The sequence below is a fragment of the Micropterus dolomieu genome, linkage group LG06, assembly GCF_021292245.1.
Source record: "Micropterus dolomieu isolate WLL.071019.BEF.003 ecotype Adirondacks linkage group LG06, ASM2129224v1, whole genome shotgun sequence".
Classification (NCBI taxonomy): Eukaryota; Metazoa; Chordata; class Actinopteri; order Centrarchiformes; family Centrarchidae; genus Micropterus; species Micropterus dolomieu.
This window is the reverse complement of record NC_060155.1, coordinates 7,351,499-7,378,926: the sequence shown is the minus strand read 5'-3', so window position 1 is coordinate 7,378,926 and position 27,428 is coordinate 7,351,499. Positions and strand designations below refer to the sequence as shown.

General features: G+C 39.1%; 1 protein-coding gene across 1 annotated transcript in view; it reads left to right on the top strand.

The window, feature by feature from the left end:
- pigk (phosphatidylinositol glycan anchor biosynthesis, class K) overlaps positions 1 to 24,924 on the top strand; it is a 34,485-nt gene extending 9,561 nt beyond the window's left edge. Inside the window, exons 9-11 of the mRNA XM_046052841.1 lie at positions 282 to 454; positions 8,847 to 8,922; positions 23,482 to 24,924. Of these exons, the coding sequence (XP_045908797.1) occupies positions 282 to 454; positions 8,847 to 8,922; positions 23,482 to 23,598 (366 nt within the window). The 3' untranslated portion in view covers positions 23,599 to 24,924. The remainder of the gene's footprint in view (positions 1 to 281; positions 455 to 8,846; positions 8,923 to 23,481) is intronic.
- The last annotated feature ends 2,504 nt before the right edge of the window (positions 24,925 to 27,428 follow it).

Genomic DNA, 27,428 nt, shown 5'->3' with positions numbered 1-27,428 from the left:
CTAGCCATGTTTGATGCAGCTGGCTACTAGCTGCGGCTCGCTATCTATGGGATGAAAAGTAGGAGACACAAACTCTTAAACACCGTCTGATTGTTAAATTCCCCTCTCTCCTGGAAAAAGTGACTTACACCAATCAAAGCTTTTAGCTAAAGCTCTTGACAGAATCATGAATAGATATTTACAGTATTTACACACTAAATGCTCTAATGGGAATAGAGCCCCCAACTCTGGCTGTGTTGTATATTTCTAATACATTGCTTGTGTTTTGTCTGTTTTACCAGTTCAAAGTATGTCCCAAGAGTCAGTGTGTGTCCACTCCGGGCCACCGTACGGACCTTTTTCTGAGGGACCCAGGAAGTGTCCTCATCACAGATTTCTTTGGTAGTGTCCGCAAAGTTGAGATCACCATGGAAACTATCATCTTGCCCGACCCCATCAAGCAGGTGGAGCAGAAGTAAGCTGACTTTTTTTTTCTATCATTATATTTACTTTTTCTTATGTGAGAGTACTTATAATATGCATAGCAGCTTTTTGAAGATAACCCAAATTGGTCAAATAGTGTGTGTTGCAGTCTTTATTATCTGGATGTTTTGCTTAAAGATATAATATGTAAGCTTTTCACATTAAGATGTCTAAAATGGTGGTGAGGACCATGATCCCACGATACTTCAGGACAACATCAAACTACCTCTTTCGTTATTGTTTTGATGTGAGAGACCCCTAGTAAATTACACACTGTGCATTTAAGCGAAGTTGCAAAGCTCAAACAGTAGTTCGCATATGTTGCATATGCAACATCTTGCATATGTTTCTATATGAGATATAGAAACACCAATAATTGTATTCTCCAGCCTCTTAAACCCTGACTTAAGGTATGCTAATAAATGCCACCTGGAAAACAATCTCAATATGGCTTGACAAATCAAATTCTACTTTTTTAAATATATAGACCTATTTGAATTAATTTTTACTTGATTCTACTTTACACTATGTAATAATATTATAAACTCAAATACCCAATATTTTATATCTGGTAAGGGGACTGAAAAACATATAATTATATTATTTTGCACTGCAATTATCATTGCAATGCAAATAATAAATGATATAACAGTAATCCTGGGGCAATTAGTGTTACTTTTTGCTCTAAAACTGTGCAATTTCTGAAGTGGACTGGGGGCAAAACCTTAATTGAGTCCAACTTCTCTTGGTTTTAATTGAAGTGCTGGGGGACAAATTCGTTTTCTGTTTGGTTCCCAACTAACTAGACTTCGATTGTAGAATAGCTAGATAGAATAGCTCACATTAGTGATATTGATTTCTCTACTAATGATGTATAGAGTGCCCTGTTTCTGGGAGAGTAAACCACATGGTATGACTATCCTGCAGGTGATTTAAGACCTGATTGTAAGGCTGACCAATGACATGACCGTTTGAGGCAATCACATAGCTCTTTTAGATTGTATTAACTGCTGTGTATAATCGATATCTAGCACTTAATGCTATTTCAAAGCAAAGGGAAGCTCATAATTGGGCGTTTTCTTTGTTTGGCCTCAGGTTATAATTTAGTCACTCTAAGTGGCATTGAGTGTGTTACTGATGGATTCTCTGTGACGCTACCCTGTGGTGAACTGCACAAAATACACCCAAATCAAATGTAGTACATTCGTTCAATGCTCCAGGTTGAGACATGCTCAGGGTGATTTGTTGCTTTTCTTTGTCATATACGATAGTGAACAGAATATTGTTTATTTTAGACTAATAGTTGGCTGAAACTAGCAATTACAGTTTGTCACCATTATTATAAACGGTGTTTTTCACTTAATCATTTTTGCAAACAGTTAATTAAGAATATCATCAGCAGATTATCAGTAATTTAAATAATTGTTAGTTGCGTCCCCATTTACAATAATCATCCCACCTCCCACAAATAAATGCAGTTCATATAAATTGGGCGTTTCCATTGTTAAACCTTTTGCCAACACATCTGGACCATCTCGAAAAACATCACTACGCTGTCTAGGCACCACTGCTAAAATTAAATAACATGACAACCGTGATCGTTGGAGGAAATAACAGTTCATTTAGATAGTATATTTACTGCTATTTATAAGTAGTACCAGCAAAGGAATGCTTCACTTCACAGCAAAGCTTAGCTCATAATTGTGCACTTTCCTTGTCTGGCCTCAGGTTCTAATTCAGTGACTCTTCAAATGTGGCACTGAGTGAGCAACAGTGTTACTGATGGATTATCTATGAGGCCACCCTGTGGTGAACTGCCCAAAATATATCCAAGTCAATTTCAGTAGTCTTTCGTTGCACCAGTTGACACATGCTGTGATAAATGCATTTGACCACTAGATGGCTGTAGAGAGCTGTCAAACCCTTAAACGTCCCCTGCTCAAAATTCTTTGTGCCTAGTGACATTTTCTTAGTTTGCTCATATTAGCCAGTTCCCAGACACACTAATCCCATAATAAGGACAATCACCAGAGGTTTGAGGAAACACACAGCTAAAGCACGACAACAGGACTCCATGTATTGACTCACTTGGCTGCAGTTAAAGAATAGATTGTGGTGCTCTACAAACAGATGTGATGAAAAATAAAACTTTATTCATGATTTTGCCCCCCACCCCCTTATTAATTTCATTAAGCTGGGAGTTAATTGAACCACTGGGAGGTATTATAGTCAAAGAATCTAATGCAGTTGGATGCTAATTAGTAATTAGAGGCAATTGCCATACTGATTTTAGTCATCGGCTGTTTTGGCCTCAGGCGAGTTAGTCATTGCACACAACTTCCCCTTACTTTGGTATTGATTAGGGCTAACATATTCTTCTGCTGATCCCCAGTGCAACACAGAAACGCACCACCAGTGTTATCGAGCTGCCCGTTGCCCTAATTCAGTCCTAGAGAGAGACTTTTTATCTCCAATTCTGATGTAAGAAACCAGCAATCCCCTGATTCATTTGAAGTTTAATGGGGTTTACTGATGCAGCAAAGCACTAGCGCAGGGTCTTTCTATTTTTAAGAAAATGCTGTTGTGAGAGTTCAGATTGTAGGTAGGCTAACGATACTTTTGTCACATTATAGTGTCGTTAGCAATAAGTGCTGGACGTGATTAATATTGCATGGGGGAGTAGGTAATAAAATATTTGCTGTGCTCTCATAGATCTGGAAATTATATGTGCAACTCACTATACATAATAACAGTTAAGCAAAGGCAGGTTTGCCAATACCGCATCACCTGTAAAATGAAATTAAAATAGCTAGTAGTTTTTTCTCTTTTTTTCCTTCATCATATGAGTTTAATGATTGTTGTTGTGAACCAGCTGGCATATATCAGGGTTAGCAAAAGTCTTTGTGTGTGTCTCTGGAAATAAATCATGGGAAAAACCAGAAAGTGTGCCAGAAATTCAGTAGGTAATTGGGCTTGTGATTACATGGGATGAAACATCACATGTGCGTTCTAGATATGATCTCCAGTAGTAGTGGGGAAAAAAAGTCAATTAATTGACTAGTCAATCCATACAAAATTAACTATTTCAACAGCAACTATTTATAACTATTTTGTCCTGATATCCTGAATGCCAAACATTCGCTGGTTCCAGCTTCTCAAATGTACTGGTTTACTGCTTTTCTTCGTCACAAAAGATAGTAACTGAATATCGTTTGAGTTTTAGTCTATTGGTTGGTTGAAACTAGCAATTTCAGTTTGTCACCTTTTTATTCTAAAGGGCATTTTTCACTTAATCTTTTTCGTCAGTTGAGGCCCTACTTACAGTAGTCATCCCTCCTCCATTAAATAAATAAATCTCATGAATTGGGACCTAAACCTTTTACCAACACATCTGGATCATCTCAAAAGCCAATCACTAAGAGACACGGGATTCTTATGAGACCCCTGTCAGGACACCACTGGTAAAATTAAATAATAGTGTTTCATAAGACATACGGCTGGAGTGAGCTGTGTTCCCTCAGATAAAATATCACAGAGGTTCTCTGGAACGATTATTAAATATTGTGCTGTTTTAATCCACTTTTGTCATTCGGCCACTCAGACAAGTGGAGGAGGATATTTAGAGAAGATAGGTTCGTGTGCGTTCAAGTGTGTATGCTTGTCTCTTAGTCATTCTCTTGCTCGCTTGCTTTCTCCTCTCGCTCTCATCCCTCTCTTTTTCTCTCCTCTCACCCATTTCTAAACGGCCGTTTTCCCTCAGAACAGGCTCTTCCATTAAGTGAATTGCACTTGATGGAGAGGACGTTGTAATGGATCCCCTCTATCCTGTCCATTATACATAGGCTTAACAGTGTAATGACATTGTGTAGTTACCCTCTTCCAGCTATAGGTCACTGTTGACCAAGACATATGGGTTACAAGCTTCCCCGGACAATAACAAGTATCAAATTCAAGCTGAAATCATAATCCATTCAGTTTAAAAGTAAATGTTATCTCATTTCTCACCAGCAGTGCAGGATAGAGTCTTCAAAAACTACTTGGGGCATTAGTAGAGCAGATGTTAAAAGGAAATTTGTTTGACCTAAAGATGGCAGCTGGAGACAGCAGTGATACCAGAGCTCGAGCTGGGGAGGGGCAGACACATCCATTAGAATCAGCTGAGTGGACCGAAAAAAAAATCTCTTTATGGAAAACATAAAGTGGAAAGTGGTCTGAATTGAATTAGGGCTCATCTCTGAAGTGAAAAAGGGGGGAATCAGTGGTGAGACGTCCGTTCTCTTAGCAACGTGTTTCCACTGACAGAAAGAGCTTGGCGCACATAGAGGGCTCAGCAGGAGACCGTCTCCCTGCCTGCCGTCCGGCCTGTTTTCTTCAGTCTGTTTTCCTGTCTGTTAGAGAAACTTCTGCTCTACCGCACAGATGCTGGGAGAAGAGAGAGAAGGGGGCGAAGAAATGGAGTTGAAAGGGATAAAGACAAGAAAATAAAGAAGGAAGGGAGAGGGAGCAAAAGCCACAAAGCAAAATGTTGAGCAAAAGCAGCTCAGAGAGAAGAGACAAAGAGAACGTGTTTCTTTACACAGCAGGTGGTTTGAGGAGATTCATGGTGGTTCACTGTATATGGCAGCTGTCTGACATGAACTTTCTTTGATTTGCCGAAGACAGTCACTCAGTTGAACCTCCACAACAGTGACCTTTAGCTTAGACTCTTCTTCCTGACTCTGTTTCAGACAGTGATACTGAAGACAAACATGCATACAAGCAATTCATATTGCCCGTGGCAATTGTGGCGTGCTGGTGTATAGTTGTAACGGGTTCAACAAGTGTTTGAACTGTTAGATGTAATGTTTTATTTTTAGTTTCCTTTTTCCTTTTTTAATTTTTTTGCCACATTTGTCAAATCTCTTAGAGTTCACAAAGTTGACGCAGTTGTATGTTTCAGTGTCACATAAAATATAGCCAGTGCTACAGAACATAGTTAACCCACAAGAACGCATAGTTAACATAGTTAAGAGGGTTCAAGGTGACAAAACAAATTTAAGAAAAATATAAATTACGTTAAATTCATAAAAGTTTTTTTTTTTTTTTTAAACTGCAAAAGGACAAAACATGGCAAGTAACCCCTTTAGAGCAATCCTCTAAGAGAGTTACTATTCAAATCGATGTGGACTTCTTCCAGAAAAGCAATGAAGGGGTGACCAAATGCGATTTATGGGGAAGGGGAAGGTCACCCAAGTCATTTAGCTAATACTGTACTGAAGGTGTTGCAGTTAAGTTTTAATCCATTACTTGTTAGCGAAGATTTCCTACTAAATGAATAAATCTCACACCAGAAAGAAAAGATTTTGTCAAGTCAAGTAAATCAGCCTGTACTGGTGAGAATGAAACATTTTTCTGCATTGTCTTTTTTTTTTATTTGTGAACCCAATTTGATTTATGCTGATGAGAAAACCCTTGCCAATATAGCTAGGATAAGGCAGGTCATATTTTACATTTTTGTTACTGTCAACAAATCCAGTGGAAAGACCAAAATCTACAATGCACTTATCTGCCTCTGAATACTTTCCGACTTTCCAGACTGTCTTTTGCTCTCAGCCCCGCGGCCATTTATACTGAAGATGTAAATCTTTAAAATCAGGTCACTTATGTAAACTTTCTTTTCTTTTATAGATTTTGGCATTTCCGGAAGTAGAGAGAGACAGGAAAGGCAGGGAGAGAGAGGGAAAGACCTGCAGCAAAGGGCCCAGGCTTGATTCAAAAACATTATTATTTACTAGTTGCAGTGAGACACTGTTCAAGACTTGTACAGTTAAGACATATTAAGATTAATCAATTATAAAATATCCAACCACTAACTAATAGTAATAGCACATGTGGCGTTGGCCTTAGAGTTTTCATTATAGCTTGCTTAGTTTAGCTTTAGCAAGACATATACTAGCAAGAAAACAGCCACATCCAAACCATTTATCAACGCCATTTGGAATGTTTTTCGGTACGGTTTGTGGTGTCAACTAGTTGCACTAAAGAGAGATTTCTCTAAATATGAAATATTTACTTAAGAGTCTAAAAGAAATGTCAGCCATCAAACCACATCTCTTTACTCACCAAGAGCTGCCTCCAGCAGTGGAAAGCTGCGCCAATATTTACTCTTTTTTTTTTTTACCTTTGTATATTGCTTCTTTTCTTTGCCATCTTTGTGTTTCTGTGACCCTCAGGGCAGCTCCACTTCTTCATCTTCTCTTGTTGGACTTAGGGCAGACTGGACGCTACTGTGACTGACTATTGTCTCTCAACACACGTGTGGTGTTACAACACGACGAGCCCGGGCTAGCTGCTTAGCATACTAACTTCAGTAGATATCTCTGCAACACAACAAACGTCTTTGACATGACATCAGAACTCTTACTACTTCACATCCTGTTGATATGGTTAGTTTATTAACGTTTTACACAAAAATTTGGGGCAAAGCTTACACATTGTACCTTTTTTTTTTTTTTTTTTTTTTTTATTTATTTATTTATTTATTTATTTATTTTTTTAATGCTAGTTTCTAATAGAACAGTGGAAGCAGGAGAGTCCTGTGACTAGATAACCAGTTCTGTATCTGAAAGGTCACAGGTTTAATACATCTTGTCTCATGTTAAGTAATGTCTATCCATCAACTGCTGTGTGGTGACCTTTTTCAATGTCCCTGAGCAAGACACTGAACCACAACTTACTTCATTAATATACATTAAGTCGGTGTAGCTAAGAGCATTACTTTAAATGTAAATTGCTTTATTCCTAACTCACAATTCACATATGCTTTATGATTAGCTTTCCTAAAAAATATGTTAGAACAGTCCATCTTTTATGGACTTTTTTTTATGGACAGTTTTGACCTTACATCATGTTATTCATCTTTGTATAGTGGCCTCCAATACAAGGATACACATACAAAGTTTTCCAACTGACTTTCAACAGGTTTTTCTGAAATTATGCCTCTGCAATTCAGTAAACGCATACTCTGAAAGTCATAGATATATAGAACTACAACTCATAAATACAAATGCATGGTTTCTGGTGGTTTGCAGTTAGAAAGAAGTGGGCTTAACAGACCTCTGTGGCCCACTCCTCACATGTGCTTGAGGCTAGCAGCTTGAGGCTATGTTAGCTGTGGCACTGTGGGTAATGTAGGCACCAGGTTTTGACAAGGAAGAAGCGTGCCTGGAATAATATGATATCTCTGGTTCTGCTGCATTGATTTATTTTTTAAACCATTCATTGTTATGCCGACAATGTTACAGGAGTCAAATGTGTAATCTGTGGAGTAGAAGAGATAAGACCTGAGGATACATATCATAACCATGTTTACATGTTTATCACAGCCACCCAATGTTGGTAGTACAGACTGACTCAGGTCATTTGGATTGTCTGAGGAAGAAATCTTAAACACATTGCAATCCAGAGTAGCTGCCAGTCCACGCTTTTTGCCAGTATCTGTGCAGATATTATATTCTCTCACTTTTCTGCATGCATTGTGTTGCTTTGTGCCTTATTGTTGACCGTCGTGGGACGCCTTTTTCCACTGTTTTATGTCGATTCAGGTAATGCTGTGCCTCGCTGCTCATGCCACACTAAAAGCTGAAGCGGAATGCTTCATTTGTATTTCTTTAAACTGGCAAAGAGCTACCAGTACTGCGCTGGGTGTTTGTAAAATCTTAGCGGATGAGGCACCGTGGAGATGTGATGTTTGCTGTGTAGCATCAACAACAAATATTAGCTGTATTTGGTTGTTTACCTGTTCGACAAATATAACATCAACCTTGTATGAGTACTGAAGTTGAGTGCAGCTCCCTATAACTTTCATTGATTGCTGCATTGATGTTCACTTGGGTTTTAGAAAAACTAACCAAAGTGGAGAATGCACTGTGGGGGCTTGCGAGTGTGTAGCTCTACCAACACCTCTAAAATCATTACAGTGAAAAGGTGGTGAGTGGGTTGCTGAAAAAATCACTTCAAAATTGTGTTTCCTTTTGTAGTGAAATATATATATATATATTATTTATATACAGGACCCATTTGGATCACATCCATTATTGTCAAGATGATTTAACTCTTATTTCCCCCCATTTATATCGGGAGGAAAAATTGGGTCATTTGCATGATTTTGCACTGCATATCATTGACTCGACTCTGAAATGATCTGTCAATCACACACACATACACCTTGGCTACACTCGCACTGCCAACAGAAACACTAGAGTCTGTTTCTCTTCCTGACAGCTTTTCTTCATCACTGACTTATGGTGTCCCACAGAACAAAAGCTTAATGTTTCCAAAGAACAATTTACTTTCTTCAGGTAAATGTCAAAAGAGTGCTCTTTTGTCTGTGTTTTGTCTTTCAGTGCTGTGAATACAGAGCTGCAAACAGAGAAGTACTCTTATGCTGACCAGCTGCCAGTGTCTGAGATTATCCATCAGGTAAGAGACTCCAAAAGCCATGGTCAGTTGGGGACAATAATAAACCACATGAAGATGCCCATGTTGATACAATCCAGACATTTTCAACATCCATTTGTTAATGTCCAGCATGTTTGTTATCTTTTATGCCTTATGCGTAGGCAGGTATTTATTAGTGCTCCTGTGTTTTTGTTATTCGAAGTGTGTCCACACTCATCCTTAATTTGGACACAGAACAGAAAGTTACGTTCAACATCCAGCAACAGATTCTTTGTGTCGTTTCCATGGTGACAGCAAGTGTGAAATGCAAGTGCCTCCAGGTTTCAGTGTGGAGGGGCCACCGTGAAATCCAGCAGAATGGGTAGGCAGGATTGTGGTGAGGAGTTGTGCATTCACCTCATTCCCAAATGGATTGTGGCTTTCAGTCGGGTCGACCTTCACAAATGAACACCTATTTCTCCCCATTGCACCTTAGAACATGTGCTCTGAATTCAAAATAGACGGTCTTGGGTCCTGTATCTTTCTTGTAAGATTTTCCATTATGAGCCTATTAAAAATACTATTTCTATACTTCCCCTTCAACTTGTGCGTTAGGAAAGTAAATAAGTTACATTAATCTTTGCCACCGGCGATAGCAGACATTTGGGCTTCAGCTGCCTCTGGGAAACCCACACTTAGACACTCTGAGAGTGGACACATTACCGTGACTGTTTACATAGTATTATCCAATGCAATATCCCTTCAGTAAGTAGTAAGTTTAAAGGTTTATGGTAATCCGTTTTGGTTGAGACTGTGTCAGACAAGTGTAATTTAAACTCTGTAGTAGTAATTGTTTAAGCTGGAGCGGTATTTGGATTCCACTTGAAAGCTGTATATAGGTTCTTTTTATTGTGGATGTTTTTTCAATGGATTGCATGTTATTGTACAGTGGCCTGTACTATGAAGGGAGTTTAACCTACTCAGAGTTAACTCGGGATTATCGAGCAAACTCGGGGTTGACAAACTGTGACCGCCTACACTGGTGTTAAATGATACTACGACAGAGAATAATATAAGTTGAGTCAGTGTTAACTTCATTGGAGTTGTTGCGCATTTTCATCAAAGGGGCGTGTTTGGCCCTGCAGGCAGGATTTTTACGCAATGGCGCATGCTCTGTATTTTCCCCAGAACAATTCATGTTAATTGTGTCAGGATATGAGGATTTTAAAGACACGTTAATGGCTAAATCTAATATGGTGGCAGACGACAAAGCCAGGGAGGCTCGTTGGCAGTAAATCTGTAATTATCTTCACAGTGTTCTTATTGTAGTTTAATTCTCTATTATTTATTTTATGGATTTTTGGGACTTTAATTTAAGGGAATTTCTTGTAAATTTGCCTCTTTCATCTTTGGAATTCTTTTCTCGGTTTATTAACCCCCACCCTGGTTCCATATTTTTTGGACACGTAAAATAGTCAATCTAAATATGTGAAAACACTTGGGGCTGGGCATGTTAATGGGTTATTATTGTGTTAACGCATTAATTAATTAATTAACGATGACAATTATTTTATCTCACGTTAACGCATTTAAAAAATATATATATTATTTTGAAAGTCCGTTGCTCACTGGCTCTGAATACACATAGTCAAACCAAGGGTCACAGGAGGGGTGGGATGTTGATCAGCCTGCAAATCACCCACCCAGACAAGCAGCGGAGGGAGGCTTCAGCAGACTACACTGTATGCAGCATGTGGGAGAAGACAGCGCTCTGTGAGTAAACGGCAGGCACTGTATTGAGAGTAACCATGGCAATGGCTTGTGTGCACTACACAGCTGTAGCCTATTTTACTTAAATTAATATTATGGGCTACATAACTTTACCTGAGAGGCCTTTATCTAGTTATGCGGGGATGCTCTGGTTTAATAATTGATTTGATCACATTAATGTTTATGTTGAGATTTACAAGAAATATTTTATTGTTGCTGTGTAAAGGGAATACTGCTGGTAAAAAGCACCATATTTGTTTAAGGTGTTTGCAAACCACGTTATTGCACTTTTGTGTGTATAGCAGTACATAGAAATTAAAAGTGCACAATACACTACTTTAGAATTCATTATTAAATTTTGCGCATAGCAGTGCGATTAACTGCAAGAAAATCATGCGATTATTCGTGATTAAAAAGAAAGAACTGTAAATAAGATCTCCTCCCTAAAATCACAGAGGCTGCAGGGCTTGCTGTATGAACGTAATGCTGTTGTGTTAAGAATAACTCTATTTCAGCTGCAACCTGTGGAACAAGTCAGGATGAAATCTTAAAATATTTTATTAAGTGGTATGTATTAATATCCAACTTCTCATCATTAACTCTGGGTAAAGATGTGGTGTGTAGTCCATGTATACAGGGTAACCTCGAATTAACCACGAACAAAACCTGCTCGGAGCAGTTTAGAGATGCAGCATAAAGTCGGGTAACACCTATCCACCTTTCGTAGTACGGCTTAATCAGGTAGTTACACCCGACGTCACAAAGTTACTCCAGACGTTACCTGGATAAGCCAGTTACCTCGCTTCGTAGCACAGGAAACGGGTCTTTCTGTGATTGTGTCCAGTCCTTGCTTATGTACACAGAGTACTTGTGAATTTTGCATTCACCAAACCAAAATGCAAGCATCAACCAAATGGCAAAATAGATTACATATCCTGAAGGACATCAACTGACATCTGATCCCTCTTGCATTCATTATCCTGGTGTCAGATTAGTTAAAGCTGCTCTAATCATTATTTTTATATTAACAATGGATCAAGTGAGGGGTAACTCATAGTGATGGATCCACATCTCCCACCTCTACAGTTCCCCAAAGTTGGTTTGTGTCTTTCAGCTCATTCTTTTTTGTTTTGTGTTTTGGCCCACAACTGTATGTTTTAATTCACTATCACCGCTCTCATCAGCATTGTTTTCAGCATTAGCTTGCAGCTGTTTAAGGAGTTGTTGGAGAGTACTTTGCGTCTGCTTGAAGCTAACATGTTAACCATACCAGCTTTATAAGAATGACAATACTTAATACACCTGTGGTTACTGGTGGCAGGCCTAACAGCAAATGTAGTTTAATACTGCAGGTCACATAATTCGGGGTGCAGCAATGCAAACTGTTGTTTTATTAAAGAAGTCAGGTAATAATTGGCCTTTTTCCATCATTCTGTGTGCAACCATGATCTGATTTTAAGCTGCATGCAGCTTCAAATAGCAGGGCACGTTGAAAGGAGCTGGTTACCTCGCTGAGAAACTTGAGGTGTGCAGCCTGTCGCCTGCAGCTCTTCCTTGCTGCTCCTTCTTGTTCCATTACTCCCAGCAATATTTCAAACTGATCCGGTGTCAGAACAATAGAAAATGACCATTGTCTTGTGTTGTAGACTAATTTTTGATGAACAATAGCAGGCAGTGTTAATCTCACTGAAAAGCACGTTGCATTTCATGTTACTACTTCATAATAAAAGTAAACTTGTGTTTTTCCAGTAAAGTGATTTTAATGCGAAGCTGCAGCTGTAGGAAATGTTCACTTTGCATTAGCAGTAACTTGATACAGCATTTTTTCTGGGAGTGGTGACACCTAGTTACACCTAGTGCCACCGACACCTAGTTCGTAATACTACAAATATATAAATATTGCAATACTATAATCCGTGGGCCATAGGCTCAATCACCATTATTTTACCTCATTCAGAGTTAAATAGTGAAGTAACAGATTCATTTAAATTAAAATCTAGAGATTATAACTTTAGGTATAAGAATATTCATTTAAAAAGATTTTGTTATTCTAGAAATACAAGTGCTGTAATGCAAATAGCAGATAAGTATTCAATGTTTTAATGTTTTAAGCCAATAAAAAGGACGATTTGAACTACGAGTTTCCTTCCGAACTCGAGGCGAGCTGTGTTCCACCAAAGATTTTCAGTACATATTCAAGCTAAATGAGTAACTTGTCATTATAACAAACAACAATTGTTCAAAAGTTACATCTTTTATAAACAATACAATAAGTATATTATACAATAAGTATTAGCCATTAGCATGCTGTCTAAACCTCATGGATGTCATCTTGCAGTGCCTTCTTCCTAGGGAGTGTGATAGTGTCAAACCTATTCTAGCGATTTTAGAGCTAAACCAGAAGATCCAAGCAGCTGTTTTGTGTGATTACCAGAACAATGTTCATTGCTGCTATTAAAAAGATGTCAAATGACACGTCAGCTGTTTTTGATTAATAAAGAGGCACAGTGGCATCAACTTTTGAAGAAAAGTCATTTATTGAGGATGGATGTGTTTGAGCTGCTCCTGGTTCAAATTTCAATGACTACAGTAGAGTTGGAGTTGCAAATGTTTGATTTGAGAATGATATTTGTCTCCGCTATATAAGCGGACACTAAATTACTGGTGTTGATACCAGAAGGTCAGAACCAGCTGAACCGATTTAAGTAGGGGGGGTGGGGAAATCAGAACAATCCTAGGGTCCTGCTGCTGGAAACAACGCTGGCTGACATCAACTTGGTGGTGTGAACAAAGGAGTTACACTCAACTGGCCCCAAGAAATGAAGCTGACCACATGCCTGAGCCCTGTTAGACGCTTATTGAGTATCGTCATTTGAAATAGGAGGGGTCTCCACACCCAGTAGCACTCTGGAAATTGAATGCTGAGCACTGCCTCAACAGCCTAGTAAACACAGGCTGGTTTCAGATCTGCTGCCCGCTGCTCACATAGGAGTGCCGCATAAACTGTGTCTGTAATTTTCAATACACAGAAATTTCGCACTATTGAAAGCTCGAAGGCTCATTCACACAAACTCACCCCATTAAGCCTCCACCGTCTGCTACTTGGCTTAATGTCTTGGCTCACTCTCTCTTTTGTCTCTTCACCTCCCCCCATCTATTAATCTTTCTACATATTCATATCTTTCTTGTCCCCCCCCCCCCCACCCCCCCGTACTCTTTTTAAATGCAGCCACACGTACAACACACAAACACACTTGTCAACCCCATGACCCCTGCCAGAGATTTCGATTATCGGCTAGCACTCCTGCTGTGTTGAAGATGGGAGTCCTGACGTACTGAGTCATCTCTCTCCCCCTCACCATAATCCATCTGCACTGCAGCAGAATGACCAATGTCCATGAAGCCTATTGACAGCTCTCCTCTTTTTGAGTAGCTGTCATATTGTGTGCAGGACTCTGTGAGATGTCTTTGTTTTTTCTGCCACTGTGGCAGCAGCCTTTGTTGTTCGCTGATCAGATGCCTTCATCTGAACTAGATTTGACTGAATATCATGAGATTTAATGTCTAAAATGTTCCCAAGTGATCTGTAGTTGATTTCAGTTGTGCTTCCAACAAAAACACATATTTTCACTCTGTTTATCTTCTAAGAAAAACATTTTTCCCTTTGCCAGTGTACTAGGCGACAGCTTGCAAATAGAAAAGTCATCAGAGTGAGTGACAGTGGATATATATAAGGCTCTGCTGTATGGTGTCTGTATACAAACTTCTCCTCATTGTGTACGTGAATGTGTGTATGTGAGAAGTTGATTAATGCCCTGTCACCGTTGGCAGTTGTCTTGCTAGTGGTGACAGGGTGAGTCCCCTCTTCCTGCCACCTTCTTTTCACAACCTCACACATTTCATCACGTTGCCAACGCCTAATCACAATATGTTCAGTTCTGGAAATAACTACAAAGAACTTTTCCCAGCTCTCTTGTGTATTCTACTTTTTTCGTCCCTCACTGCTTGGATTCCTGATCGCTGGCGTCAAATTCATATTTGTTCTTTTGCCAGCTTGACGCCACACCATATGGCTCCAGAGTATTGAAAATGAAAACACTGAAAATTAATGCTTTGCCTCCCTCCCGTAACTCGCCAGATCCCTCTTCCCTCACTCAGCCTGCAACACTGACACTTTTTAATAGTGGATGTTGGGATTGTGAGGATCACCAGCCAAACCCTCTCCGACAAGCTCTTCCATTTAATCAAATATCAATTAGAATTTGCTTTGCTGCCTTGTTTGTGCTCAATAATTATAAATAATATTGTCTAGACGAGAAAAACACACATTATGAGAGAATAATGCACCTGCTACTCTGATTGTCCCAGCGCTTGCCGAGGGCAAGGCAGCACTGTGGAATGTCCTGGCTGTGTGCACAATGGCTGCTGTCCTGTCATCCAGCTTCGCAAAACATAAATTTGCTGCAGTTTTGACCTTGGCATGCTAGTGTTTGGCAGGGCTTTTCAGACCTCCCTCAACGACCATTAGCATCCTGCGCGGCCATATTAATTAGCTCCAATCAATCAGGTGGGAAGCCGTTAATTGATTTTACTTGTGAATTGAATATGCAACACAAAGGATGTGTAATGAAAGCAGGCTGCTTGAGTCTAAGTCCCTGTCCTTTGCAGTGGAATGTGAATGGTTCTGTCAGTGAAGGTCAGAAAACTCTCGCTTCTTTTCTGCTCCCCTCTCTCTCAGGTGTTTCAGCTCCTCTCTCATTTTCGTTCCCTAATATTTTCTCTGCCTCCCTCATGTCTGTTAAAGAATCTGAATTCTTTTCATTGTGCTAAGTCAAAAGTCCTCACACATGTCTGGGAGCAGATTTGTTTCCCTTCTGTGGCCCATTTCTATCCCAGGCTGTTCAAATGTGATATTCAAAGTAGGTATTAAATTAGCTATTAAATTTGAGAGATAGAAAATTAAAAGTTTTAAAAGCAGATTATTTGATCATTTATCAAGCAAAAGTTCAAAACATTTGCTGCTTCTGGTCAGACGAAAGAAGTCATTTGAAGACGTCTGTCTATAGAAACTTTTTTGAAATTTTTCAAAATATTTTCCACCTTTTGCACAAAATTAATGAATATATCCGCTGATACTGGCTTATTACAGATATATGGGAATTGATCTATAGGTTGATAATTTACAAGAAATGTCAGTAGAGAAATATGAGTAGAGATATATGTTTGTTGGCAGTAAGAAAGGCAGCCACAGGTCAGGTCAAACACATTAAAAGAATTAGGCTTAGGTTAGGTGCTGATTATTTGGTTTCTATTTTCAATCAGTGGGCTGACAAAAATTATGCCATTGTAACTACAATTATTGTGCTATTTTTGACCCCTAGAGAGCAGTTTAGTTTTATTATGAGTTTAGAGAAGCATACCTGTTTCCTCTTATGATCTCGTTATGTTTAATGGCATTTAGAAACAGTCTTTTATTACTATAGTTTGTCCATCTGAGATCAGGGACTATTTTTTCAACTAAAAAAAGTGTCCAGCTCAGTACATACACTAAGTGGCCACTTTATTAGGTACACCTGTAAAATCTAATGCAGTCCACTTCAGCTTCAAATTCTACCTTTGCAGATATAATACTGTTTGGTTTTTTACACTTTCAGAGAGGTATTAATCTAACTATATGTTGATGTTGTAGTTTGCAGTGGGTTTGAAGTGGTCTGCATTGTATTGAGAAGTGTGTCCAATGTTTTACCTAACCCATTTACAAACATGTGGGCTGCCTAATATTAGAAACACTTTTAAATATAATGCAGTCCAGTACGGCACCACCACTAACTACGACCACAGTAACAAACACATTTAAATAAAAACCTCTCAGAAAGTTTCAACAAAAACGTGTTTAAGTTAATAGTAATAAGTTAATAAGTACTGGATTGCATTAGATTATATAGATAGATGTAAGAACTGGGAGTGTATATTGCTCTTCATTAATCAAATTTAAAGGAATCATATCAAAACATTTTGTTACTAAAACAATCGCGCAGGCTATTTTATATACAACTAAATGAGTGATGAATGAATAATAAAAAACTGCCAAATTATTTGATAGTTATGTTGCCAACTTCTCTATTGTCTCTCTCCCTCTCTTCCCTCTTCGCATATGCTCCCTCTCTCTGCCGGCTGTGCTGACGTTGCTTCCTGTCACAGTCGATCAATCTCCCTTTGCTCTTCCTTACCCAATGGGATTGCACTTACACACACTCACTCACTCACTCACTCACATAGTCGCAGTCACGCACACTTCTGCCTTCCATTGTCACAGAGGTCAACTGCCCCCAATGGCCACACACTCCCAGTCGTCTCTTATGAACATCTCTGTCTGGGCCCATCCTCGTCCTCCGGGTGTTTAAATCTCAGCTCTTCTCCTCGTCTTCCTGCCAGCCACTTTGTCACCAAGGCTGTAGCCAAAAGTGTCCCAACACAGATTTTGTTATGTAACACAGAGAGAACAGGAAAAAAACAGCACATTGAATGTATGATTAGCACCACATCTGTGCTATTTGAAATCAGTGGCCGTGTGATGGCAGTCTGAACCAATCAGTATTCATCTGATTATGTCAACGTCTCGATGGGACAAATGTCTTGTCATAGCTCTGTGTCTGGTTGACCGGAAAACATGGAGTATGACAACTGAAGCATGCTGTATAATTTAATTGGGGTTTGTGGAGATGCCCTTGTTCCAGCTAAACTAGAGCAGGCTGGTCAAAATCGACCAGCGTTCAAAACTGTGACAGGATTCAGCTTGCGGTGTCAGCGAAAAATGAAGAGCCTCAAAGCCAGCCTGCAACGCCATGGTTGCAGGCTGGCTTTGAGGCTCTTCATTTTTCGCTGACTGCTTTTTACAGTGACCATAACCATTATTTGGGCAATGTCTTATTTTGCCAAATCATCTCAGGATTGAGGTCTGTTCAAACTAATATCTGGAATTGTTACACAAAGATGTTACATGGTCTGTTTTGTTGGTTAAGTCTAGTTTTAAACTAATGTAATGGAAGTTACTGTTTACTGCACCAATATAAAAACTATTTAAATGGATACTGTTAGCCGCCCTAACCCCAGGCTGTCTCATTGTTCAAAAACATTTTAATCTATCTACATATTTGTCTTAAAGTGGTCATATTATGCTCATTTTCAGGTTCAAAATATTATTTTGTGGTTGCACCAGAACAGGTTTACATGGTTTCATTTTCAAAAAACACCGTATTTTTTGTCATACTGCACATTGCTGCAGCTCCTCTTTTCATTCTGTGTGTTGAATGCTTCGTTTTAGCTGAGTCCTGCATCTCACTCCTAAAAGATCTTTGTTGGGAGTTGCACATGCACAGTTCCTAGGTAAGGACTACTAGCCAATCAGAAGCAGGGTAGGGCAGGTCCTGGGAAGCCAGTAAACACGGTTTCGGTTCAGCTGTACATGTTCCCCTTACCAGCTTAACAACATGGACTGGAGCAAGAGTTTCAGAGTGGTGAGTTATTAATCTGTAAGAAATGTATTGTTCGTCCATAAAGTTTTAACTGAGCGCTGTCTCTACATAACAGTAACAACTTTGTGTCATGGTATGGGATTGTTAATTTTTATTGATATTGAAACCGCTATTGACTCTGCTTAACAATTCGAGTCTTTATCAATACCACTATCGATACTTTACTATCATTTGGTGATGGTTATCTGGTAAGACCCGACCCAACGGCATGAGGTAGGCCTGCATGAATTGAGGATTAGGATTAGAATTTAATATTTCAAATACAACTGTTGTTTCTAGGGAAGCAACATTAATGTTTACAACCGCAAATAAACTCAATATCTGACATCACAATACTGAGTGACAAATTTCCACATTTGTGGACATTAAAGACATTTGAATTGAATTTGAATTTAGAAAGAATAAAACACTCATTCCTTATCAGTCCCTTCTCCTCCTCTCTGCCATTAGTCACTGCCTGCAGGTAACGTTACCTAGTTGAAGGAGGAGCGGCTGGTTTGTCTCAGCCAGCAGCTGAGTTTTTAATAATGTGCCAAATTTCAAGACTACAGACTAGTCTATGCTACAGAGAGCAGCAGAGGCTGCAGCCTGATGAAAAACAGTCCTGCAGAAACAGCCCGTTTGTTTTCTTATCCATCGTGTTTCAAGTTAAACTAGACTAGTCTGTTTTTAAAAAATCCACCATATTTTTTGTCTTACTACTGTGTGTTTTAGCTACCGAGGGAAACATCTCACTTCTATTTGATCTTTGTTGGGAGTTGCACATGCGCAGTATCTAGGTAAGGAATACTAGCCAATCGGAAGAAGAGTAGGGTTGGTCCTAGTGTGAGCTAAAAGAAAGCCGCTTCAGCCAGTAAGCAGGGCCGCAACATAGACTGGAGCAAGACTTTTCAGTGGTAAGTTATTAAGTTGTAACAAATTTTCTCTGTGGGAGATGGTAATCCATAAAAAAAATATATCCGAATGAAGGAAAGGGAAAAGGCCAAAAAGCAAAATATGACCTCTTTAAAAAGTGAATCTTATGTGACTTACGTACATGACACATGAGACTTGTGTGTAGACTGCTAAAGGGGCTGAATATAGGGTGGCTGCTCTGCAAGTGTGCTGGACTATACTGTAACCGGGCAGAGACAATAAATAATATAATTCCCATAATTGTAGGTATGGTGTATTGAAGTAAGAAAAATATCAAGATATAAAAAAGCATAAACCACAGACACTCAAAAAAGGTTTCAAATGTGCTTCATTGGCACTGTGTAGGTATGGTTTGATCAGATTTGATTGATGGTGGTCTACCAACATACCAAACAGGCCCACAGCTATCCTCATAATGTGTCTAATTCAGATTATGCTCAATCCTGATTGGTATGTGGAAGTACATGACATCATGCTTTTCCAAATTGGTCCTGCCCATTTTAAACCAGCGAGAAGTTCACAAACAAAAAAACACGGAAATCTCAAATGTAAAATAACCAAAAGTGTTCCAGCTTTGGCAGAAAATACAGTTCATATCGTCTCTCATTATTCATAGTTGAGTTAAGTTGATTGTGAAAATAGGTTTTCGGGGCCTTTAACACAGGACTATTTTTGGACTAAACACCCACTTTGACGTCTGCAAGTCTGTTGTCAGACAAAGGAGACTAAAATCTCTCTGTCGTCTGAGATGTTTCCTGCAGTTTCTCTCACTCGTTCACTCACAAAAGCACCACTGAATAAGTTGCTGAAAACATTCCTTTTATTAGTTTATTTATTTATAGTTTGAGCTTCATTGTCTCTGCTCCTCACTAATTGTGTGTTGAAGTACTGAGCTGTTCCACCACATAACCTGCAGCTTGGTATCTGTCACACTATCTACTGTAGATATAGTGTAGATAGGAATGGTGCCTGTGACCACAGCTCCACAATAAGTCTGAATTAAACATCAGTCTTTTTTTTTTCTGAATGAATGTAAGCAGAAAATACCAACTAATATCTGCCTGCAGCCCTGACTCTGTCCAACATAATGGCTAGCCCGGAGCTATGTGTGCTAACATATAGCCGTCTCAACTTAAGCATTCTGGGTGGCAGTGGAGCTCTATTGATTTGACTTGTTAAATAAATTTGGAGTTAGACGTAATCCAATTTTACTGCTGTCCTTTCTACATAAGAAGTTGGCAGCGTTGTCACATTACCTGGAGTTTGGATTGAAAAGACAGCCTTGAGAAGAAAGTACCCTGCACGCAGCCACACACAGTTCCAGAAATTAACTTTTCGCCTGACTTACTAAGAACTGTTCAACTAATAAGAAATTACAATAATGTTCCCCAGCCAAAGAAATTAATATTCATTATTCAAAGAAACATATCATGCCGGTTCTAAATGCTATTTCATGAATAGAATCGGAATCAGTTATTTTAAGACTCACTGTGGGTCAAGTTTATCATCACCTCCTCTCCACAAGCTGAGACAATGCTGCTTTGTGTAGCAGAGCATTGCTGTCAGTCACTGAGAAACCCAGAGGCATTGTTACGATCTTGAAATAATGGAGGGCTTTGCCCAGCCCAGAAATCTTGAGTTTTCACCTGATAATTCATGCATCATTTTCAATTAATTAATATAAGATGGGAGGCACTGTGCTCTACCAAGAGGTATTTATAAATAATAAATAAATATTTTCTATAATAATGATAATGATAATAATAAAAGATTATAACAATAATAATAATAAATAATAAATTGCTGCTGGCAATGGAAGCTATTGAAAGTGAACCACTGTAGCTACATAGCTTTAAACTGAGTGAGATAGATAGAAAGAGATATACAGGTGAAACTTGAAAAATTAGCATATCGTGCAAAAGTGAAACTAATATATAGACTCATTACATGCAAAGTGAGATATTTCAAGCCTTTATTTTATAGAATTTCGATGATTATGGTTTACAGCTTATGAAAACCCCAAATTGGCCACTCTTCCTCCACCTCCTCTAGTCTCGCCTGGTTGCCTTCATCCCTTTTCTTCCTGGAAAAAAAACATCTTAGATCCCTAGCTTTCAAGTCTTCCTTAGTGAATTAGCTAGCTGGGTACCACCATATACAAGTCCTGTAACTGATGTGCTCTCTGTGTCTCTCGCTCATACAAAATGTGCAGGTGGGAAGTAGATCTGCTGCTGGAATGACACACAGAGGACCCAAAATGTACTTGCGTCTTAGATTAAGGATTTCATATTATTTTCAAGGACTCTAATTCATCGGCATGACAGATGAATAGATACAGGGATATTTTGTTGCGGTCTTATTTTTGTAACAATTTATTTTTTTTTTACTGGCATTTGGCGCTTAGCGGGTGGTAATTTGAGACGCTGTATATTAAACACACTCTACAGTGTGTGCCAGTCTCTTATTTGTATTGCAAAGCAGTCCACTGTACATATGCCAGTTCAGCAGTTCTCAACATCTCTTACTGAGGGAAATTCAGCAAAATATAAGATGACTGCTTGAGTTGTACAGATCAATTTACGTACTAATTGCACGGCAGTTAGACGTTTACAACACTGAAATAGCACCAGTCATCAGGATTAGGTGAAATATTATTCTGTCTGCATAGCAATTAACTCATTAAAGATAGATACATACCCTGGATATTTTATAGTGCCTATAGAACCTAAACAGTGCCTCCAATTAAAGTTTTTTTTTTTTTCCAGCTTTCTAGTTCTGAAACAACTGAAAATCACTAAATCAGCTATGGACCAACTTGGAACTTCTTGGTATTGTGTATGCTTGACCAGTACCTGACTGAATTATACTGCTTTACAGAGGACTTTTCTAGTTTCCAGTGATATTTCTGTCCACCTGATGAATGTAATTGTAGGGCTGGGTATCGTGGGACATTTTCAGAAACTTGTGCTGATATACCTATGTTTCGGTACACATACCAAAATATTTCTTTTTAATACCTTACTCTGAGGAATGGCAACATGTATTCTGCAAAACCTTCTTTCATTTAACGAAGCTCTGATGGCTAAACATAAATAGTTAACTTTCCCTATATAAAATGAACCTAAGATTGGCCAGATTATGATTTGAATTGAAAGTGTCTGATGATTACAGAATAAGTCGAGTACAAATACAGTATAGCCAGATATTAGATGTCAGTGTATGTTATTTAAAGAACTGGCTATCAGAACTTGAAACCACACCGATGAGAGCAGTGAGAGTCGAAACATATTGCTGCAGGCTTAAAAACGTGAGCTGTAAGAGGTAAACTGGGCAGGAAGCATACAGCGGGATTATCAGATCTTTCTGTTTGTCTGAATAATACAGTAAATGCGCTGTTGATTTTAATATAAATGAAATAAAATGATTCTCCATTTTGTTAACTATCGATCCACATGCTGTATGACAGAAACTTTGTATCTTGTCTTATGACTGTAGTTTGAGGGAACTAATAACCCTGGACTGGGCTTTCACACCAGCGTCCAATCCCCCAGGGCCTGTCAGTCTGCTGTCGGCCTGCCTCCAACTCCTGCTGCAGTGTGTGTGTTTGTCAAGCCAGTATGGATGTACTTCTTAAGGAGTAAATGGACACTGGGTACTGTAGTAGCACTCAGCCAAGCTAGAGAGATACAGGTCTTGTAAGTATTTATGTAGCAGCTTTACTGTGCTGTATGTTGTCCTTGTGTTGTGTGTACAGTCTGTGACTCAGGCAGACTTGCTGCGCGTTCATCCTCTTTGCCTTGTCTTGCGGTTTTGGCTTTGGGGAATGCCTTTTCTGACTGGCAATTTCTTGACTGGATATAATGGCAGCTTATGTAGCAAGGGATAACAGAAATCTCTTAAGTGCGTCCTCACCACCTATCTATAGCTTTGTCGCCAGCGGAGGAGTTAGGAAGATTCTTTAGAGGTTAAATCTCATCTCTCCGTAGAATATTGCCACTGCATTAGCATATAAATGTGCTCCTTGTGAGATGCATGTTTAATACAGGGGAGATTTAAAAGTATAATCATACACAAAGTGATGATGTGGCAGTGAATGGGACAAACACAAGACAGGGGAGGTGTACTGATGAGCTTTACCACCCGCTTTTTGTGTGAACTTTTGTGTTCGTGCATGTGAGACAGCAGATAGTGTAGACAAAGTGTGTGAAGAGATAAAGTGAGTGTATATGTGACTCTGCGCCTGCCTGCCTGTGTGAATGACAGAACAATCAGTGGTGGCCTCAACGGGGGGAGAAAAATACACACTATTACTAACCTGCACCCCCCCCTTCTCCAATTTCCACTCCCCATCCCCACCCTCTCTTTACCCACCCCCCTTCAGAAACCAAAGCAGAAAGACTGGCATCCTCCTGATGGCTTCATCCTGGGCCTGTGGACTCTAATCCTCCTGGTCTTTTTCAAGACGTACGGCATGAAGCACCTCAAACACATCTTCTGAGGCCTCAATGTTTACCCTGCTGGATAACTGAGGACATGAAGCTGCAGATCAGGAGCTTTTACAGAAGGGATATTAGAGGAATGGTGCAGTTTGTGACAGGCTTATTTTCCTGAAAATGGAAAAGGAGATATATGGCATCAGAACTGCTTGGCCAGAAACTGCATGATTGCCTTTTCCCCCCTTTTGGATGATTGCTCTCTACTGATGAAATGTAAACATGTGTGTATTATTCCAAATACTTGAAAGTCATGCATCAGATTTGCGAAGCCACAAATGTACATGGGCATGTCACTAACAGTGGGATCATTTGAACTGTTTTGTGTTTTCTTTTTGACAAGGAATTCAACTTATATTTATTAATTTTTTATATCAAAACTTCTGTTTTGTCAAGTCTTCCATAATTGCCTTGATTTGGTTAAAAAAGCAGTGAATTGAGTCAGCAGATAAGAATTTAATTTATTTTCGAGAGCGCACTGCTCTGCATATTTCAGCAGCAGCCTTTTTGTTTAAGTGCTGCTCAGAACGTCTGCACGGTCAAAAAGGGAAAATGTGGGATGAGTGCAGGCTGATTGGCTGAGAGTGGGCTGTGGAGAGATTACTATTAAATGTCTCCCCCTGACCATATACATTACACCCCTTGACCGTCATATCACGCTTGTGAAGGATAACAATCACACATAATCTCATCTCACATGATGGACCCATCCACTTTCCCATTCACCAAATTGCCCTCGCTGTAGAAACATCCATTCGCTACCCCAGCCGTGTACTCCGATGATTGTATTCTGGGTGATGGACAGCTATTTCCCCGGCCATTCTATGTCTCACGCTATGGCAGCGATAAGTGAGTGATAACCTAGTAAGCCGAGGGCCGTCCCAAATGAATCTCCTCTGTGCTGGGACATGTTTTCCTCCTTTTTTCTCTCCATGTGTAACCACTCTGCATTAGGCTCATTGTTGGGGGGAGTGACTGATGCTCAAAGCATATGGATTAAACTTGCGGTACTTTATCTTTGCTCCTTGGCGTGAGGACACGCCCATTGGGTGCCCGCTGCATCTCTCCCTCATGGCTGAAGGGGGAAATAGATGGGATTGGAAACTGAACCGTATGAATCTGAAGGCATCTGCCTTATCAGCCACCAAGTACCGTTTCTTACACATTATTTATGCAACGCTTATTTCTTCTCCCTTTTTCTCTCCTGTTTCTTATTTCCTGTATTCTCATTCACCTTTCAGAGAGTTCATTTTATTTAAATTGGTAGGATTTTGATTCTGTTCTGATTTAAGATGAAACACTTAATAAAAGGAATGTATTTGTGTCTTTAACTGCTTGTTTTATTTATTAACTTTTTTCTAAATAATAGAGCTTCCATTATTTTCCTGCAATACTGTTTAAAGACCAGATCTGCTTTTACCGTTACCCTTGAAGGTATGCCTGGCGCAGCTTATTTTAAGACATCCTTGAAACTGGTTCCAGCTTGAGTTGATTTACACACCTGCACTTTTGTTTTCCTACTGAAGACATTTCAAACAATCCAGGGAGGTTTTTAAATGTAGTTTTCTTTCTGTTCCTGTCTTGTATTTAAAAAAAGATAGCAACCATTGGATCCAAGCCTCAATATACAATCGGTGTATACCAGGCTGGCAGCAGATACATTATAAAGCCACCCTATCTCAGGCGGATTTTGTTTGTTCTTAAACTCACTTCAAAATTGACTCCATCTCCTCTGCCTCTCGTTTCTACTTCAGCACTCGCAGATGGAAATGAAAATACTCAGCTTTTCAACGCGGTGATGTTACTCTCCCATCTGCTGTGTCACTATGGTTTCCTTATGTTAATAAAGATCAGTGTCTGTCTTCCTTCACACCTGATTTGGTGGGGAGAAACCAGTGACAGGACAATATTAGAGCAGCCGTGTCAAAAGAGGCAGAGTGATTTCAGGCTGAAGAGTCAGGCAGGATGCTCTGAATATGTCACACAGGTTGTTCAAACAACGAATAGCAGCAGGATTTACCAGGGAGCGGGCGCACACCTTGTTGTCTTTAGAAGTGGAACGTCGACATTAGCCCCAAGTGGCAGCCTGCTAAATTTAATGATTTACGCACAAACAAACACGAGCACACATATGCTGTTTGGAGACGCCTGACAGGTTGTCCAATTTCCATGGAAACTCTGGATTTCCAACTGCTTGCTTGTCAGTGAGCCTTTTGTAATGTCAATCATTCCCAGGAATGATGATAGTAATTTTTGCAGTCAGATTTTCATTCTCATCTGCAACAATAGCTGCGGCATAAATTGTTCTCAGTGGTGCTCGCTTACTGTATTTTCACATTTAAACGTGGCTTTTCTTAAACTTTGAGTAAGAAAACAAAAATAAAGAGGAGGAGGAGGGAAAGTCTCACAATCTGGTGACTGTTGCTTTGACAGAAAGGTCTGTAATAAATATGGACAGCTTCCTCTTCCTTGTCCAGATTGCATTGTTTGAAATTCATTCATTTATGCAAAGTCGATTTTACACAAAGTATAAACTCAGAAAGCGAAGAGAATTCAAATGAACGACTGCTTATACAAACAACATTTGTATTATATGCATGGGAAAGTAATTTTCGTATTTTAGATTCCATGATAAATATTTAAAAATTGAAAGTTGATTTTTGGCATTGAACACAGCTTTTTTAGTAGCAGTAATAAATACTGTGTCCAAGGCCAAGAACAACTTTCAGTCTCAACTAGAAGTCCTTAAAGTGCTCAAAAAAAGATGAAAAATTTGATGACTTAAATACTCCAGAATGCACTGACTTACATGGCAATAACAGTGGAATTGTGTATCCTGTAGTGCTAAGCTAACACGATTAAACATTCTTTTAATTTTAGATAATGGATTAAAGTTAAAATCAAGCAAACATTCGCTTCATCTTAAATATTCTGGTTTTCCATCTTTAATATTATTCTAAATTTACTATCTTTGGGTTTTTTGGCTGTTGATCAAACAAAACAAGACAGTCACCTTGGGCTGTGGGAAGTTTTTCACATTTTATCAGTATCTGCAGGTATTGGCTCAAAAGCACTGAATTCATATTTTGATATATCATACAAAAGGCCTTAGAAGGTATTAAAAGTGTTAAATATCCTTTACAAGTCTTAAATAGTTTCTCCTGCCTGCTGTAGACTGTAATGTCGCTTGTAATATGTTTCCTTATGTGATTGCCGGCTGTTGGGAGAAACTAAAAGTAGGATTGTTGTGACAGTGGATTGTGCTGCAGGAGACTTTTGTGGAGTTTCAGTCAGAACCATCCGCCTTTTGCAAACAGTACAGTAGCTAGGAACCTCATCAACTCAATATGGGCCAGTGAAGACTCATTAACTTTTTATATTTTTAATTGGTTAATCCATCCATCAATTATTTGCCATTATCCAGGACCAGATCGCGTTGACGCTGGGAAGTACTGAAAGAATTTGATATAATAAATAATTCTGGTTTTCAATAATACTTTCATACTTTGGCTGAACCCCATAGAAACCCTATTTATGCAGAAAACAATTTACCAATTGATGAAAAAAAAAAAGCGAGTAATTGATAATGAAAATAATTGTTAGCTGCAGCCCTATTGTGATAACTGTTTTTGTGTATATTAGAAGATAAAGAGCAAAGTATTATTTTTCCAGCCCAGTTCATAATTTGTGATATCATGTTTTATAATGAGCCATCAATCAACCTAAATGCATATTAAGTACATTTTATTGATCTGTTAAAGGCTCAGCTATCTAATAACTGAAGTTTCCTTGGTTTCCTTTCATCATCTTACGTTACCTTGATCCACTGTATGTG